Source organism: Myodes glareolus, chromosome 5 (genome assembly GCF_982192425.1).
Source record: "Myodes glareolus chromosome 5, mMyoGla1.1, whole genome shotgun sequence".
Lineage (NCBI taxonomy): Eukaryota > Metazoa > Chordata > Mammalia > Rodentia > Cricetidae > Myodes > Myodes glareolus.
This window is the reverse complement of record NC_142030.1, coordinates 80,285,156-80,305,040: the sequence shown is the minus strand read 5'-3', so window position 1 is coordinate 80,305,040 and position 19,885 is coordinate 80,285,156. Positions and strand designations below refer to the sequence as shown.

The 19,885-nt window shown below is 36.0% G+C and overlaps 1 protein-coding gene across 1 annotated transcript in view; it reads right to left on the bottom strand.

Moving 5' to 3' along the window:
- Cdc73 (cell division cycle 73) overlaps nucleotides 1-19,885 on the bottom strand; it is a 127,303-nt gene that overhangs the window by 101,529 nt on the left and 5,889 nt on the right. The window contains exons 3-7 of the mRNA XM_085688149.2: nucleotides 18,872-18,941; nucleotides 13,179-13,241; nucleotides 13,043-13,095; nucleotides 7,423-7,511; nucleotides 2,101-2,317 (exon numbers count right to left, since the gene is read on the bottom strand). Coding sequence (XP_085544275.1) covers nucleotides 2,101-2,317; nucleotides 7,423-7,511; nucleotides 13,043-13,095; nucleotides 13,179-13,241; nucleotides 18,872-18,941 — 492 coding nt within the window. The remainder of the gene's footprint in view (nucleotides 1-2,100; nucleotides 2,318-7,422; nucleotides 7,512-13,042; nucleotides 13,096-13,178; nucleotides 13,242-18,871; nucleotides 18,942-19,885) is intronic.

The following is a 19,885-nucleotide window of genomic DNA, read 5'->3' as shown; positions in this document are numbered from 1 at the left end:
TTGAACTTTCTATCCCCTTAAAAGTCAGAAAATAAGAGTCTGATCATAGGTAATGATGAAAGTCATCTGTGACGACTGCACTAAGCCAGTGTTGTCACACTTGGCAACCTGAGTTCAATTCCAGGAACCCACACAGTGAAAGGAAAAAAACTGACTCTCACCCGGTGTCTTCTGACCTCCACATGTGCACTGTGACAAATGTGTCCACACATACACGCAGAGCAAATACAAAGTCTATGTTGCTCTAAGTGTCTATAACATCTACAGACTTTAACACATGAACACAGTATATAGACCTAGAAATCAGCAATCAAAATGTTTAATTTTGATCTTTAAAAATGATAATATTCAAAAATAAAAATTTTTAAAGATAATATTCATAAAGCAAACCTAGCTTCTAAACAGTTGTTAAATGATTTGTTTTTAAAAAGAATCACAGTGGTACCAACATTAAATTAGAACACTTTTAAACTGGTACAATCCTGCCACCTAGAGTTGATAGAAAAGAGTTCATCTCAACAATTTAACATTTTAAAGTTTCAGACAGAAGAAAACTGTAAGTTAAAGACTGTCAAGTTAAAATGAACTTTAAAAATAAGGCCAGACATAGTGGCACATACCTTTAATCTTTAATTCTAATACTCAGAAGGCAAAGGCTGGTGGATCCCTGTGAATTCAAAGACAGCCTGGTTTACATAGTAAGTGCCAGGAAAGCCAGAGTTACACAGTAAAACTCTGTCTCAAAACAAAACAAAAAACTAAAAAGTCACAGTGTTAATCAAATATTAGTCATGTGAAACAATGAAATGAGAATGCTATCATTTAACTGCAAATAACAGAAAATGAAGAATGAGTCTATTTATAACCTCATATTGCTTTAGAATTCCAAGCTCTAGAATGATCCTTTTTTTATTACTAAATACGAAGATGTGGACACATGCACCACAGTGCAAGTGTAGAAGAGTGGAGGGGAGTCAGTTTTCTCCTTTCATCTTTCCAAAGATTCTAGGCATCAAACCCAGATTACCAGGATTGTGTGGGTAGCACCGTCACTCCAGAACTATCTCACTGGCTCTGAAAAAACGGCTCCTTTTTTTCTAAATTACTTATTATTATTGTTGTTGTACACACACACACATGCATAATATGAATGTGGGAACATACATGCCACACCATGTGTGTCGGCCAGAGGACAGCTTTGAGGAACTGGTTTTTCCTTTCACCTTTACATGGCTATTGAAGACTCAACCCGGGTTGCCAGGCTTGCATAACGAGGGCCTTTACCAGCTGAGTCATCTGTCTGGCCCATGGAAAATGCTTCTTAAAATGTAAGACAAGTCAAAGTAAACAGAATAAAATAAATAGAAATCATTATTTTCCTTACACTCTTTCTAAAGGTTCACTATTATTCTACAATTAAAACCAGTCAGGGCAGGTGACACATACCTGCACTCACAGCACTTTGGAGGCAAACGCAGGCCTAGGTCACTAAGAAAGACCCTACCTCAAAAAAGCAAAAGAGGGTCTCTAAACATAAAGTCTCTTTCAATGTTAACCTCAGTTTCACAACAATCTCACACACTTCTTCAAATGTTCTACCAAACCACCATTATTTGTGCAGCAATAGAGAATCAATGACAAAGGAAACTTAGAGGAAAGTCCACAACGCAGAGGAAAATATGTACACAGAACAGAACTGATGCATCTTATCCAAGAGATCAATTGACATACTAGAGCGTCTATTATTAAATTTTTAAATTTCTTTTATTAATGTGTATGGTGTATGTGTGTGCGCGCGCAGGCGCAGAAGCATATACAAGAGCCACAACATATGCATGGAGGTTAGATGAAAACAGTGGAGTCAGTTCTCTCCTTCTCCCTTCACGTGGGTTTGCATAGTCCTCAGACTGTCAAACTCTCATTCAAATTCTTATCTTTCAAAACTTACAGAGCATACATTTGCTCTGAGCAGAAGTTGAAAAAACTCAGTCCTTGGCTAATTTATTAATTTATTTACAAACATAAATAAAACTTGAAACCTATTAATAAATTTTAAACAATCCTATGACACTCCAAAGAATGAGTAAAATATTTAATTACCTTTCCTGTGCTTTGTAAGATAGTTGTTCTTGTTCTCCACACTCTCTCTCTGCTGACAATATCTCTGGTCACATCTACCTCAGCATCCACAAAACTCCTCTGTTTAAGGGCAGTTATATCATCATCTAGATCAGTCTTGATAGTAGATCTTTTCTTAGCCATAATTTTGGCTTTGATTGCAGCAATTTTTTCCACTGACATGGCTTCAGACAAAGACCTAAAAGTAATTTATTTTTAAAATTTCACAGCAAAGATTCCTTCTGTACAACATTTATACTGTTGCACTTAAATTGATGATTTAAAGAGAAAAAAAACACCACTGCAAGTGACAATATGCTTTTATCTAAAACTTAATATTTTAAAGTCACACAGAATTTTACAGGAAACAATTCATAAAGATAATACTCTAAAAGCAAGTTAGTAATTTATTTTAATTTTATAAGTATGAGTGCTTTACCTACCTGTAGGTCTATGTGTTGTTTCTGTGCCTGGTACCCAAGAAAGTCAAGAGGCCTTCAAATTCCCTGAAACTGAAGCTACAGGCAGTTATAGGCCACTACGTGGGTGCTGAAATCAAATCAGGATCCTCTGTAAGAATGGCCAGTGCTCTTAACCACTGAACCATCCAGTCTTGAATTAGTAATCTCTTTAAATTAAAATTTAAAACTAATAATAAAATTCCTTGCTTTTTTAGAATCTCCCACAGAAGAGCAGAACTAATACGGGTGCTTTTGCTTATATTCCTGAGGCTTTACCAGTGTTATCTATACATGTACCTCTCTATATATGAAAACTATAAACAAGCATCTTGTGATGGGGCGAAAAAGTCATTCTGTAAAAAGGCTAAAGCTTGGGTTTTTCCATGAAATGTATTTCAAGTTTGTAAAGCTACAGGCTACATATACGACTGACCTCAGAGCCCAAAGAGACTTAATATGCCACAATAGTCCTTTCAATTTATGGAAGACAAAACCATACCTAATTTAATTAAAACTTCATTATAAAAAAAACTTTAAAATTAAAAAAAAAGACATACTGAAATAAATGTACTTTGGACAACTTCTATGTCTTCAATTTACTTGACTCTCAAATAGGCAAAAAGCATAGTCCTTTTATTTAAAAAATGTATTCACCAACAATGACATAAATAAAAACTGTAGTATGCAATGAAAAAAAGAAAACTTCTTAGTGCTTTCAATTTCCTGGTGTGTTTCTCTTTGAGATTCAGGGACAATAAATCAGTATTCCAGGGATTAGAGAGATGGCTCAGAGGTTAAGGAGCACTGGTTGCTCTTGCAGAGGACCAGGGTTCAGTTCCCAGGACCATATGGTGGCTCAAAACCATCTATTATTCAAGTTCCAGGAAATTACCATGTCTTCTTCTAACCTCTGTGAGCACCAGGGACATGGTACACAGACATACAGATAGGCAAAATATTCAAACACCCAAAGAAAGAAAATAAACCAATCTAAAATTTCAAGGAAAAACCTCAGTAACCCAGGAATTCAGTTTTCAAAAATATATTGTTTTAAATATACTCATAACAATCTTCATAGCAATTCTCTAATATAAATAATAAAAATCCATGTTTAAAAAATGAAATACATGTATTTTATTAGTGTACAAAAATGTACCCAAAAAAAAGAAAGAAAGAAAAATTTAATGGAAAAAATAATTTAAAATTCTGGTCTCCCAATAAGGGAACATCCCTTTATGAGAGCACATGTGGAAACCACCCTTTAAGGTCTGAGTTGAAGATGTGTTTTTATTTTTCAATAATATAAAACAAGAAAAATAATCCAACAGTGGTTGAGAACTGGTACAGTGGTATAGTCTTTACCCAGCATACATGAAATCATACATTTAACAAAGGCCTTAAAAAACAGAACATAGGCCAGCAATCCAGTGTGTCATCGAAACTCTACCAGCACAGGGCAAGTGTCGAGGCCTTGCAGGAACAGCTAAAGATATAATAATCACGAACAAAGGGTGACAAGAGGAAAAACTAGGAAAGAATACATGCTATAATTTGAAACTGTCAATACAGTGTCCAGACACGGACAGTATAAAACATTAAAGAAAAATGACATCCCAACTCAATTCTTATATATTGACTCATCAATTGGAGGAAATGTGGCTCCAGTGTCACTGTAATAGGCACAAACATTTCCAAAGAAATTCTAAACACGGTCCCTCCTGCACATTGCTTTCCTGCTCAAATCTTAATTAGTATACAGTAAAAACCACGGGTGCAGATTAAATATTGTGATTAAAAAAAAACAATGTGTTTGTTTGGAGAACTTTCTGCAGTTCAACAAAAGACAGTTTAGTACGGTTCATAGAAGTCCTGTCTTTTCACCTGATTTGTAACGTTAAAACATACCATAAATGAGTTACCGAAGATAATTTACTTTCTACCTTTTTCTCCTACTATTTTGCATTGATTTCTAGCTGTAAAATTAAAGCCTATAAGCATGTTTTTAGTCAAATTCAAATTGTTTTTATTACATGTTTTGTGTGTGCACACACACATGCAATACAATGTGTGAAAATCAGAGGACAAATTACCACACCTCTTTCCACCATGTGGGTATAGGTACCAAACTCAGGTCACTGGTTGAACTTGGCAGCATGGTCTTTACCAGTGAGCAATCTGGATGACTCTCAAGCCGACACTGGACTTTCAATGATCAGACTTCTACTTCTGGTCAAGATGAAGTGTCAGTGGTTGGAACAGCTCAACAACCACAAATAACTTTAGCTCAACTTCACAAAATAAGGGCTTACTAGATATTAGGTACACACTGAATGACAGTGATTCTCTGACAAATGACAAATGAAGTCACTCCTTTAACTTCCCTGGCTTACTGCCTTGAAAATTTTCAAACTAGGTACTAAGAAGAACCCAGAGAGAACTTAAACAAGGCCAAAGTGTTTACATGGTACAGAATATTTAAGAGCTGAACAGAGGTATTGCAATAGAATGCCAGCACATGGAATTAACAAAGAAATTATCTAAACCTGGAAACAACCAGCATCCAGTAAGTTTAAGCTGGTAATACAAGACTGGTGTTCTCATCAGCTAAAATGAAAAATATCCATGAGATATTTAGGAAGTCTACTTAAAACCGTATTGTCTCTACAGTGAGTGAGAATAACACTGTAATTTATCTCTGTTTAATGTAAAGTTCCCAGGAAAAAAGCCATGCCTATGGTGAAGATTACACAAGGCAGTCTGCTGAGTAACTAGAAATTCCTTGAGAGTGGGAATGTCACAATTCCATAGTCAAATTGTGGGTCAGGAAAGAGGTTACCCTAGAGGATCAAGAAAAAGAAAAACAGAAAACAGCTATGTGGATTGGTCAGAGCTCATGTGTGAAGTCATACCGATCCTTTCTCCCCAGATGCTACAGACACATAAACCCAGAAGCAACTGAGTTATGTAACTATCAACTGCAACCTCTGACACCGTAAGACAAAACAGATCTTCCTCTAACAGTCTAACAGAGAAAATTTGACAAACAGGATAGGGTTACTGCTGTGATCCCTTGACTGTTCCATTCAGAAGCTTTCACAACTGGTTTGTGGGAAGAATTTATTAAGTTTGGAGAGATGGGCTAGGTAAGTCCTAGAATGCTTTATAGACAGAGCTTAATTCTTGTGGGACCTCAGAAATCCAGAATGCCCTAAGACTGAGACTGGCTAATTATGTGGTTTCATAGGAGTAAGACCCCTATTAGGACTTTTACAGAAACCATTTTTACTATACTATTATATAGAATTTGTCAGATTTTGTCCATGCTCCCAGACTCTGTGTGGGGTTAATTTAAAAGTAGTAATAGAAAGGCAGAAATGTCAAGGCAGTTCCGCATGGATACTGCAAAATACAGGCATGGAAAATCTGCCACAGTAACCACACAGCTCATGTGGACTATAACAAGCCAGGCCATAGGGATGGGGCTACCCAAGCCCAATGGCGCACACATATCATATTATCACATCATATGCCACTGATGGTGGACATGTATCTACAGGATTTAACATTTGCCCTCCAGATTGCAGGCTTGCTTTGGTCCCATTCCTCTCTATGCTCCATGTCTCCATTTGTAGTAAGAATATTGATTCTGCATTATTGTATGCTAAATGTATGGAACTTGTGACTAAAATTTTTTAAATAAAAATTTATTTAATTTATGTATATGAGTGCTATGCCTGCATGTACGGCTTTATGCCAGAAGACAACATCAGATTCCACTATAGATGGTTTGAGCCATGTGGTTGCTGGAAACTGAACTGAGGACCTCTGGAAGAACTGTCAGTACTCTGAACCACTGAGCTATCTCTCTAGTCCCAATGGACTGTTTTAGTTTTTTCTAGAAACTCTGTGTGGTCTTGACTATCCTGGAACTCACTCTGTAGATCAAGCTGGCCTTGAACTCAGAGAGATCTGCCTGCCTCTGCCTCCAGAATGCCAGAAATAAAGGACTGTGCCACCACCTCCTGGCACTACTAAAATTTATACTCACAGCTAAGAGATTTCTACTTCAGGAGACTTTAAGCTCGTCGCTCTGAATAATGTTGGAACTGTTAAGATTTCAGGGACTATCAAAGATGCACTAAATACATTTTGCATTATGAGACAAACATAAGTCTTTGGGAGCCACAGATATACTAGTGTTGGAATTGGTGGTGTATTAAAGGTCTAGTTCCCAACTGTTGATGCTATTTTGGGAGTTTCTAAAAATTATAATAGGTTGGATTTAGCAAAGAAGTGGTTCACTGAGGTTAAATTCTTAGAACTATTGTTTCCCTGGTTTCCATACACACCCTATTCTCTGCTTCCCACCCCCCACTTGTCTCCTATGTGCCATAACAATGCTTTCTACTACATACTCTATTCTATACAATGATGTTCTGCCTTTCTGCACATGGGTCCAAGATTAGAACCATTAGAACCATAGAACCATAAATTGAAAGTGAGCCAAAATAAATATTCTCTTCGATGACTGTTCTCATATTTGACATACTAGTGGAAAGTCTAACACAGTAAGTGATCTAGAGTAAATATTTATACCATAGGAAATAAACAAATACCATGCCATTTTACTCAAGGAACTTGAGCACCTATGGGTATTAATATCTGTGGGGAGATCCTAGACCAATCCCAATAAATTTCAAAGGAACAACTGCATTCTTCTAAACTTAGGGGAACAGGGGCATACAATGAATAAAAGAAGCAAATGCAAATTGTAACACCTAAACATTCTATTTTCCACATACCTTTACGTAAAATCTGTATTATCTACTTAAGAAACCCTTACCTAATCTGTTCAGTCTGTACAATCCCTTCTTTATGGCCTTCCAAACGAGCTGCCAATCTCTCTTTATCAAGACGCACACACTCTTCATCCTAAAAATAATTACGGTTAGTAACATTAAGTTTTATTTAACTTTACATGGAAAAAAAAATCACTAAACATAACTTCTTACCAAGATTACCACAGAATAGTTCCACGCAATGTTGGACTTAAATCAACTTTAAGGCCTTCTATTTTCACAAAGACAATAGTGTATTTTGAATCATTTAAGTCTGGAACTGATTTCTGAGGTTCTTCAAGTTACAAGGATTATAGGGCTATGATCTAATAAACCATGTATGCTGGCTAATTTTATGTCAACTTGAAACAGGCTTGCATCATCTGAGAGGAAGGAACCCCAATTGAGAAAATGCTTCCATAAGTTTGGGCTGTAGACAAGCCTATACAGCACTTTCTTAATTAGTGATTGATGTGGGAAGGTCCAGCCCATTGTGGGTGGGGTCATCCCAGGGCTGATGGCCCTGGGTTCTATAAGAAAGCAGGCTGAGCAAGCCAATAACATCATCTCCTGCCTCCAGGTTACTGCCCTATTTTGAGTTCCTGTCCTAATTTCCCTCAATGATAAACGATAGATATGGAAGTGAAAGCCAAATAAATCTGTTCCCAACTGCTTTTTGGTTACAATGTTTCATCACAGCATCAGTAATCCAATTTAAGATACCACGGCAAATTTAAAACATAATAAGCCAAAAATGTGTTCAACACATCTACCTACTAATATCATAGCTTAGTGCTGCTTACTTGAACATATACGAGCCTCCAAATAACACAAAACCTGTTTTATTATAAAGTGTTGGACATCTCACATTTTACTGAATATTTTACTGAAAGGAAACTAATGTCTCCTAAACATTTATGTATTGCTTTTGCATCATCAAAACTAAAAACACTGAAAACCATCTATAAGGGTTTACAATAAGATGCCCAGACATCTATTTCTATGTTCTCTCCCAAAAAAAGTTTTAGATTTATTTAGGTGTACTGAGTGTGTGCTGTTTTTGTTTTTGTTTCGTTGGCTGGTTGGTCTTGGTTTTGTTTTGTTTTGTTTTGTTTGCTCGATTTTTAAAGACAGGGTTTCTCTGTGTAGCTTTGGTGCCTGTCCTGGAACTTGGTCTTATAGACCAGGCTGGTCTCAAACTCACAGAGATCCACCTGCATTTGCCTCCTAAGTACTGGGAATAAACGTGTGAGCCACCACTGCCTGGCAGTACTGAGTATTTTGTCTGCATAAATGTATGTGCACTACATGCATGCATGCTGCCTGCAGTTATATATAGATAAGAGTTATGGATGGTTGTGAATCACTAGTGGGTGCTGAGACTAAACCTAGGTCTTCTGCACTTGCTCTTAACTGCTGAACCACCTCTCCAGTCCCTATAGATCCATTCTTAATGAAAAAAAATATCTAGCATTTAAAGGAAGTCATTATCAAAGTTAAATGTTTCATTTTGTGGTGTGGGAGAATTGCCTGTATTCTGTCAATCATGTTTTAATTAAATGCTGATTGGCCAGGCAGGAAGTATAGGTGAGATAACCAGACAGGAAGTAAAGGTGGGGCAATGAGAACAGGAGAATGCTGGGAAGGAGGAAGCCCATTCCTCCACAGTCCTGTCTCAACCACCTAAGAAGCAAGATGTAACCGGCGCCACTGAAAAAATTACTGAGCCATGTGGCTAACACAGATAATAATGGGTTAATATAAGTTATAAGAACAAATAGGAAGCCTGAGCTAATGGGTCAATGAGTTTATCATTAATGTAGACTTTCTGTGTAATTTCTTTGGGGCTTACCAGTTGTGGGAACTGGGCAGGACAAAAACCCCAACAAGCAGGCCCTCATGTTACAGAATGGCGCCCATGTGAATAACTGCATCCACAGAAAGCCTGAGAAAGCTTGGGAAAGAATAGAGTAAAGCATGTTTTCTTGGTAGCAGCAATTTCTCAGGTCTGCTCTGCTTGATAGAGGCAAGCAAGCTCTTTCATCTAAGAGAGGCTTCCTGACTCAGCTTTAGCTATAAAACCTTGCAGCTCTTTTAAGAGGTCCTGCCATGAACACTTAAATAGTATTGATGAAAAGCTAAATGCATGCTTTTCCGTTTTCAGCCATAGCAGAAAAAAAAGCTGTGCCATTTTAAAATGCCAGTCATCCTGCCAGGGCAAACTATGACTCAGGCAGGCAGTCCGACTACGGATCATCTGAGTGTGGTGTGTGAGCACACTGCTGCAGTTTGCTTGCTGGCAGGAACATTGAAATGCCATAGAGTTGTGGCAATAAACATGGCTACAGCCGGCACCTCCACTATGAGGCTGGAATCGCAGAAAGCTAAGGAATGGGCTGGATCCAGCCGTCAAAGCCATGGCTTTAATCCTAGCCACATTGCTTGGTAAATTAAAGGCTCATGTGGTCAGAAAAAGAGAGATATATGGTAAAGAGAGATTCAAAGATGAAGAAAACCTCTAGAGGGTTTACAGTGTGTTAAAAATATGTGCAGGCATGGAAAAAAAGGTTAAAGTCCTTAAAATAAAAAAAAGAAAGAGTAGTTGAGTATGGTGGTACACACCTTTAATCCCAACACTTGGGAGCCAGAGGTAGACTGACCTCTGTGACTTCAAGGTATGGCAGCATACACCTTTAATCCCAGCACTGGGGAGGTAGAGACAGGCGGATCTCTGTGAGTCCAAGGATAGCCTGGTCTACAGAGTGAGTTCTAGGACAAAGATACACAGAAACCCTGTCTTAAAAAGCCATAAATTAAAAATAAAAGAAATAGACTTTAAAATAAAGCCACATAATGATGGAAAATACAGAGAATCTTGATACTGTGTGTTATTATGCTCTCTTTGAATTGTCTAAGTGCTGAGGAAGGAGCAACAGCTGCTAAAAGATATTTGCTTTTAAATGCTGCTGAATTAATCCAAGAGAAGTATTTTGAAAATACCTTGACTTCAAAATTGAAGTCAAGAGGTATGTTACTTTGGAGAAGAGATTTTGCTTTTGTTTCCACAGAAAATGAGAGGCTTTCTGAGTTAGGAAAAATCAGGTTTGATCAAGGAAGACCACCTGAGAAATCTCCCATTGGAACAGACAGCCTGGATGTCCAAGTTCTGCATCCAGAACAGATTCTGCCTGAAATGATCAAGACTCACAGGATACTCCAGTCAGGACTTGATCATAACTCTAAATTTTCTTTATGTCCCATAAGATTATCAGTGCCCCCAGCCAGCTGGAAGTAGCATGGAATACTACACCCACATTTCCATAAAATGAGCTATGGATATTTTCCTTTGTTTAAAAAAAAAAAAAGGAAAAAAAAAAAAGAGAGGGAAGTGGTGCGGGGAGAATTGTCTGTTTTCTGTCAATCATGTTTTAAATAAACGCTGATTGGCCATGCAGGAAGTATAGGTGAGATAACCAGACAGGAAGTAAAGGTGGGGCAATGAGAACAGGAGAATGCTGGGAAGGAGGAAGTCCATTCCTCCACAGTCCTGTCTCAACCACCTAAGAAGCAAGATGTAACTGGCCTCACTGAAAAAGGTACTGAGCTATGTGGCTAACAAAGATAAGAATAATGGGTTAATGTAAGTTATAAGAGCAAGTAAGAAGCCTGAGCTAATGGGCCAATCAGTTTATTATTAATATAGTCCTCTATGTGATTTTCTTTGAGGCCTAAAGACTGTGGAAACTAGGCAGGACAGAAACCCCAACAAGCAAGCCCTCCTGTTACAATTTTGGATACCAATTTTTTTTCATCTGGTGCCACAGGTCCCAAAATCTACCAAATACAAGTCAAAACACCAGAAGAACACTTGAAAAGCTTTTGAAAGGCAAGTTCCTTGGCACATTAAAATCTCCCTACAAAGTTCTCAATAAACTATTTCAAAATCTTATCTTGTTGGGGCTGGAGAGATGGCTCAGAGGTTAAGAGCGCTGACTGCTCTTCTGGAGGTCCTGAGTTCAATTCCCAGCAACTACATGATGGCTCACAACCACCTGTAATGAGATCTGGTGCCCTCTTCTGGCCTCCAGGCATGGAGGTTGAACACTGTGTACATGATAGATAGATAGATAGATAGATAGATAGATAGATAGATAGATAGATAGATAGATAGATAAATATTTAAAAAAAATCTTATCTGGCAAGGCTGTGTGGTTCACACCTGTAATCCCAGAAGTCAGGATGCTTAGGAAGAACATCAAGAGTTTAAAGACAAGAATGGCTACAACTATGAGCTTGAGGTAAACCTGGAAAATGAGATTTATAACTTCTATTAAAAAGCCATGAGAAATTTCGTTTGAAAGATATGTGGATGATTAAGAAAAAAAACCAATGAAGTGACAAATAAAAAAACAAGGAGTAGGTCAAAGAATAAGGCCATATGAAACTATACATAATACATTAGCATAGTTAAAACACCAAAAGAAAAAAATATTGGGCTCCAATTCATGCCGTTAGTTTTCTACTATGTAAAAATGTTTAAAAAAAAAAGACACATCAGCAAAGATATTTATCAAATGCATTTAATTTTTTCTATTGGTAAGGAAGTTATAATCTATGATGGTCAAGGTCCTCAAGAAACTACTAATTTTAAAAAATACAACCAAAATTTTAATCAAATCAGAAGCCCTTTTCTTTTTCCTTCCATAGTGTCTTAGAGAATTCAACTTATCGAACTAGCAACTACTACAAATGTTTATGTTGTAACTTTATGTATGACATAGAAAGGAGAATGTTACAAGTTACTGGTAGCTTTGGCATTTAGCTTCCGTGGGTGCTGATTTTTTTTTTCAAATAATTACATTCTGATGTTTTCATGTCTCCAAATGCAGTCACTGTTTTGATATTGCCAGTCTTCTTTCATATAGAAGGAAATGGGAAAACTTTCAGTTTAACTGTCACAAAATTCACAGACAGCAGCATGGCTTAGCAGTCAGACTACCTTGGTTCTAATTTTGGTTCTACAAACCTCAGTAATTCTAGTAGCTTTTATTCCCTAAAAAGTAGTTTTATTAGAACAGCCACATCTATCAATTTATGTGTGATTTAGAAATTCTTCCCCACTACAATAACAGAGAATAGAATGACAAGACACAGCAAGATGGAGGTGCAGCAACTCTGACTGCAGGGCCCTGAAAACCTAAACTATTTAGCACATGACCTTTAACATGATCAGATAATAATTTCTTACTATAGATCTAGGACACTGTTTTCATCAAATAAGGCAAAGAATAGCAAAGAAAATAAAATGGCATATTCACCACAGAACTTAATACAATAATGCAAGCCACCTATTGATCTACTTTTCCGGGGGGAAAAAATAGCTACTAGAATTAGTATGAAGAATGTTTGTTTTTCAAGACAGGATTTCCCTGTGTAACCCTGGCTGTCCTAGAACTCACTTCATAGACCAGGCTGGTCTTGAACTCAGGGATCCTTCTGCCTCTACCTCCTAGGTACTGGAAGTACAAGCATTTGCCACCACTGTCCAGCCTATGAAAAATTCTTATTTCTACAAAATTCCAGTTTCAGTACAAATAAAATTACTTAAAAATAAGAGTTTGTTACCTCAATTCGTGGTTTCTTTGCTTCTGCTAAAACTTCATCTGCAGCTCTTTTGACTATAAGAAAAAAAGGAGCAAGTAAGTGTGCATTTTATGAAAGGGTTTTTCTAAGTTCAAGATAAAGAAGTGACACAATGTACCTTGAGTGGACCGCTGAAGACCTATTTCCAGGGGTGCACTCCTATCAATGCTGGCTGATGTTGCTGAAAACAGAAAAGAAACATCATATAAGCAGATCAGCATTTGAGCATATATTTTGGATATTATTCCAGGGGATATGTTCAAGTTTTGTTTTATTTCTTATACTCATAGAAAGATTTCCCTACGTAAAATGGTTTCAAAAAGCAGCTCTATACAAGTATTTGCTTAATAACATGACTCTGTATTTAAAAATCTGTAAAAGACAAATAATTTTTAATAATTTAGCTTACAGACTAGTGAGATGTTAATTACATAAGTTAACTGATCAGTTCAGATTACACTCCTCTATAACAAACACATTTAAAGAATATGCATTCCCCAGATACTTAAATATGCACATATAGACTATCACGTTAATTATGCAAATTTTAGTTATTCACAATTGGTAGGACACTTCCAACTATCCTTCAAATTATTTTTTTAAGATTTATTTATTTATTTATTTATTATGTAGGCAGTGTTCTGCCTGCATGTGTACCTGCAACCCAGAAGAGGCACCAGATTCCATTATAGATGGTTGTGAGTCACCATGTGGTTGCTGGGAATTGAACCCAGGAACGCTGGAAGAAGAGTCAGTGCTCTTAACTGCTGAGCCATCTCTCCAGCCCCCCAAATTATTTTATTTTTGAATGGCTCAAAAAGTTCATTGATAACTCCCCTAGCTGTCTTGTATATCCTTCTAAAAATCCAAGAAACACAAATTATACTTTATTTGTACCTTTGTGCACAAAGGCAGCATAATGCACAGAATATTCTAAAACTTGTTTCTCATTTACAAAAGACACCCCTTCCATACCAGTACATAGGCTAGTTCCCCACTCCTTTTTCTTTTTCTATGGGGTATCCTATTGTATGGAATAATTATAATTCATTTGACTGGTTCCCCTTGAGTTGACAGTTCAATTCTAGATCTTTTGTTATTACAAAAAATAGTATGACGAAACTTCACATGTATGTTGACTTTTTACATTTTAAATATAGCTCTAGGATAGTTCCAAATGTAGGTTTTCTATTTCATTTGCAATGAACTGTAACAACTTCAGGAAGAAAATAAAGTAACACAACCAACAATGCTAACAGCCTCATCAGAGTTCACTGATAAACAGCAAAATTCAAAATCTTATTTTTGTAGAAATTTATAATAAATCAAATCTGCAAGTGGTTTATCACCTTTTCTGTTAATTATATGTTAGTTATATGTTGATTATCAGTACTCAAGTTATTGGTCTTTTATGTGTCTATTTCCAAGGTCACACTTCATGACTGACTCTATAGTAGTGGAAACAATTTCCCAGTATATCAAGGCCTTTTGTTTTTTCTTTTCTTTTTGTTTCTGCTTGTTTGGGGGCTTTTTTGTATTTGTTTTTTGTTTTGTTATCAAGACAGGGTTTTTTTGTGTAACCCTGGCTGTCCTGGAACTAGTTCTGTAGACGAGGCTGGCCTAGAACTCACCAAGATTCACCTGTCTCTGCCTCCCGAGTGCTGGAATTATCCTTATCCACCACTGCCTGGCTATTTTTTTATGATACAAAACTTTTTTCATTTTTATCCAATTATTAACTGATAATCCCACCTTCTTCCATTGCTCTGGAATGTCTTACTCCAATGTTAAATTGTTACGTGTATTTCTGGAGTCAGATGCACTACCATCATACTACAAGGCCAGTCTCACATTTGTATTTCTTATCTAACATACAAAAGTTGTTTTATTAATGTATCTACTCATTCTCAGTTTTTTAAATCACTAGGTCTTTACGTTCTACACTCCAGAATCATTAGTCTCTTCTCATTGCTTTTCCTCAAATTAAGATACTCAATTTTACCAAATAAAATTTAAAATTTATGTAGCTGTACTGCTCAACAGTTAATGTCTTTAAGCTATTGATTATAACATTTTAACTGCTGTTCAACTTTTTCATTGAACGTGATTACAAATCAACAAAACAGTATATTTGAAAACTAAATTTGTCCTACAGAAAACACAAAAAATTATGTGAATTAATAAACAATTCATTGAGATTCTCCCAAAATGAATGCATTTACCAAGTACATCTGAGACACTTAGTAAAACTGAAAAATCCTACACTCCCTTCAATATGTTTTTTACGACGCAATTATAGTGAGCCTAAGAAGAAGTGTATTTTATTAACAGGTATACCATGATTCTCGTGCTCCAAATAATTAAATTTGTTTTGATTCAAAACAGACAAAAATAAAAAGCTTTTTTGTTATCTTTCCATCTCAACTGCCTTTCCAGGAATGGATTCCTTCTCATTCCTTGTCTACTTTGTATGAGAGTAACAAGACTCTGCATTCTGTGCTATGCCCAGCATAATACGACTTAAGAATAAGCATGATGGGAACAGGTAAAGTACTTGCCACAGCAAACCTAGCAACCTGACTTTGATTCTGGGAAGCTACAGGAAGGTAGAAGAGAACTGAATCCAAGGAAGTCTCTGAGCTCCACATACAAGCTGTGGCACATATTACCCCCACACACATACAATTTGAAAAAAAAAATGTAAAGAATAAGTCAGACATTTTCAGAATAGCACAAGAAAACAGTCCTGGAGATCTTTCTATTAAGCACAATATTCTCTACACACACAAACACTACAGCTTAGAAACTTGGGGCAGAATGTGTAACATAACTGTTATTAATGGCTTAATGGTAATAAATTCCATCCCAGGGAAGGTGAGATCTATTTTTTTCTATAATACTAATTTATGTATACTAGAATAAAAAACTATTCATTCTTTCAATTACTATACACCACTGTTCTAAACTTTAATGAGTAATAAAGTAAGACAACTGGACAATTTATCCTTTAAAGTTCAGTCTCTAATAAAGAGTATCCAAATAAACAATAAATAAAATTTCAGATTAAAAATATAGTATTTGTTTGGAAAATATATAAGATTTGATTACATATAGACAGATATGAGGGTGGATGTTACACCATATTTTAGAATGGTCAGAGATGTCTTCACTGATAATTCCTGAAAGAATATTTGGGCACGGAGGGAAAATAAGAGCCCAATAACAATACAGAAAATTGAAGGCAGAATTGTAAACGCAGAGGTTAACTAAACCAACTGAAACATCAATACACTGACTCCTTTGATAAAGGAAGAAAGATGGAAGATAAAGCCATAGAGATTTAGACAGAAACATGATCAAGGAGTCCACACAGTAAGAAGTATGAGCTTTACCCTAAGTGTGATGGAACCCACAAATGGCCTTGAGCAGATAATTGGCACAATTAAATAAACATACATTTTCAAAAACAAATCTTGTTACAGAATAAACTGTAGCAGATAAAGAGTAGAACATAGGAGGTTTAGATGAAGAAGAGAAGTAGGATAGGGTTGGAGTAGAGTGGGAAAGCTGTCATGGTTACAGGCAGAGAAGAGGATGTAACAAATGGTGGATATGTCAGAAAATCATTTCACTAGGGTTTAAGGCCTAAGTCACAGCATGAAGTTACATAAGGTACCATCACTCCTTTCTAAGATGAGAACAGACTCACTGTTTTGTTTTGTGTGGGAAGGAGTAAATTAGGCACACTATTTTGGACATTCAGAAGCCTGTTAAACATTTAAAGGAAGACGACAACAGTAAATGTATAAATATGAAGCAGAGTCAGTGGGAGATATAAGCAAATGACTCATAAACATGGAGGTTGGGGCACTGATTCTCTCATCAAATTGAAAGTTCATGTATAAATCTGACTGCTCAAAAAATTAATACACTGATTTTTACCAGAAGCTACTTAACAATAACAGGCAGCAAGCCATATTTTAGTATGCTGCACACATGATATATGATGAAAAATATCTAAGAACTGCAAGAAATCACTTCTTAACAATAATATACAATATTCTGAAGAGGTAATCTCATTACAAGATTACATAGCAGGAGACATTTTAAGCAGATACTTGTGCTGACTGAGTTTTTATTACAACTGATAGAGGAGAGGACTATAAAGCTATAACATACTATCCCTTTATTTTGTACTTAATACTGCATTTTACGTTTGTTTACATTTCTCGCAAAGGTGAATGTTATCAATATGGTATAGAAATATCATGTGCCTAAGTAAGTTTTAATTGTGTATAAAAGACTTTTGAATTATAAATGAATAAAGATAATTTACATTTATTACAAATCTGTCATTGTATTTTTAAATTATTTTTAAGTTAGTATATAACATAATAATATACCTTTTTCATATTCTTTGTGATGGCTTATGTTTTCCAAAGCAGTCACAAATCTTAAAAAAAAAATCCTCACTACACATTAGCGGACCTGCACTTATCAAACCCATGTTGTTCAAAGGCCAACTGTTTGGAATTCAGCAATATGTATTTACATAACATTTATATAACATAACAATTACAACATAAAACTTAGAAGACATCACCTAGAGATTCAATGGTTATAAGAGAAAAAGAAATATCAAGCCATAGAAAACTTCCTGGCTAGCTTTATGTCAATTTGGAAAGAGGAAACCTCAATTGAAAAAATGCCTCTGTAAGATTATCTGTAGAAAAAACTGTGGTGCATTTTCTTGATTGAAGACTGATGGGGGGGGGCAAGTCACTGAGGTTGATACCATTCTTGGGCCCCACAATGGTCCTGTGGGCCATAAGAAAGCAGGCTGAGCAAGCAATGAGGAACATGTCAGTTAGCACTCTTCTAGGGCCTCTGTATCAGTTCCTGCCTTGACTTCACTGGATGATGGACTACAAGCTGTAGGGCAAAAATAAATGCTTTCCTTCCCAAAGTGATTTTAGTCATGGTGTCTACTCAGAACAATAGAAAACCTAAGACAACTAATATTAGGCACAGAAGTGACAAAATATTCTGAAAGGTAAATAATGAATAGAAAGAATAACCAAAGTCTACAGTACCCAGTGTCAAGTGAAGGACTTCAAAGAAGCACTCTTCAACACTATCAAATATTCACAGTTAAAGGGGGTAAAAGGAATGTGGCAACTACCAGTGAATCTGACTTAAATGGGATGGTGAGAATGAAATCTAAGCAGGAGGAACTTTGAGCATGTAAAGAGGAAGTGGCAATATTATGTCAATTCTTTCTTTTTATGGAAATAAAAAGAAAACAGTGATAAACAGAAATCTGGAATCAGCCATGTGGTGGTGGCACACACCTTTAATTCCAGCACTTGGGCAACAGAGACAGGTGGATCTTTCTGAGTTCAAGGTCAGCCTGGTCTAAACAGTGAGCTCCAAGATAGCCAGGGCTATATACAAAGATACAAAGAGACCCTGTATCCAAAAAAAAAGAGAGAGAAAGAAAAAGAAATAAAGAGAAAAATATGAAATCAAAAATAATTTTTAAAGACTAAATATTTCTACATGTATATAATAGGTGATAATTCAGAAGGAACAGAAAACAGTAAAGCAAGACAGAAATAATAATTGATAGAGACAAAAGTCTTTGATTATGAATAGAACCCTCATGCAACTACATGCAGAAGCACACAGACCAGCTTCAGGTAAGGTACTCAATGGAAATACAAACTTCCCTCTACATCTTATTGCATAGGGAAGATTAAAGAAAACAGAAACACAATGTTTAAACGTGGGAGCAATTTTAAAACTACTCACATGCTTCCCCATTGAGATATCCAAGTAGATCTTTTCGGTCAGGTCTTCTAACCACAGGAATATTTTCAGTCTAAAGTCAAAATTTTAAATTAGATATTGAATGGTAGGAACTATAAAACTTGATAAATATCATGTAATCTCTGAATTTATCTAACATACATGTATTTAAAGTCACGAGTTTTTTTAGAAAAAAGCTTTCTATCTAAAAATCTTGAAAATTTCTCAAATATTAATTTTCAGTAATTATACTTTGATAATTTCAGAAAGATAAATTCAAGACACTTGGTTGAAAGCAAGTAATAATAACTGTATCTTTTTTCAAAGTATCAATCTCAGGCTCTGGTTTTTTTGTGTGGTTTTTTTTTTTTATTTTAAACAGGGTTTCGTTGTGTAACCTTGGCTGTCTTAGAACTAGTGCTATAGACAAGGCCGGCCTAGAAGTTAGAGATCCCCCTGCCTCTGCCTCAAAAGTGCTGGGATTAATAGAATGTGCCACCACCACCCAGCTGTTACTTATTTTCTAATTTCACTCAGGATGTTACACACATAGAGGGTCACTATCTTTTCAGTCCCAATGTTGACTCACTTTATACTTTGTAGTGCTTTCTTCCCCACAGACCAAACCTCTTCAAACTACTCAACTGAAACTCTTCCAAATGAACTACATAAACCACTAAATATAAATTTTGATAATTAACAGGTATATGAGAAAAAGAAAATGTTAATTGTAGTAGTTTACCACATTAGAGCCATCTAAGAAGCTGCAATAAAAAGAAATGTATGAAGCTGCAATAAAAAGAAATCATACATTTCTTTTCATTGTTGGGTATATAAATTCAGATAACAAAGAAAAAAAGATGTGAAAAACCCTATCTGAAAAGATGTTATTGATTTTAGAAAAATGAGTAATTTTCCTTTAATCTAACTACAGTCATCATTTTTAAAACTGACTTAAACTGGCCTGGGGAGATGGCTCAGCAACTAGAGTACTCTCTGCTCTCCCAGAGGACCAGA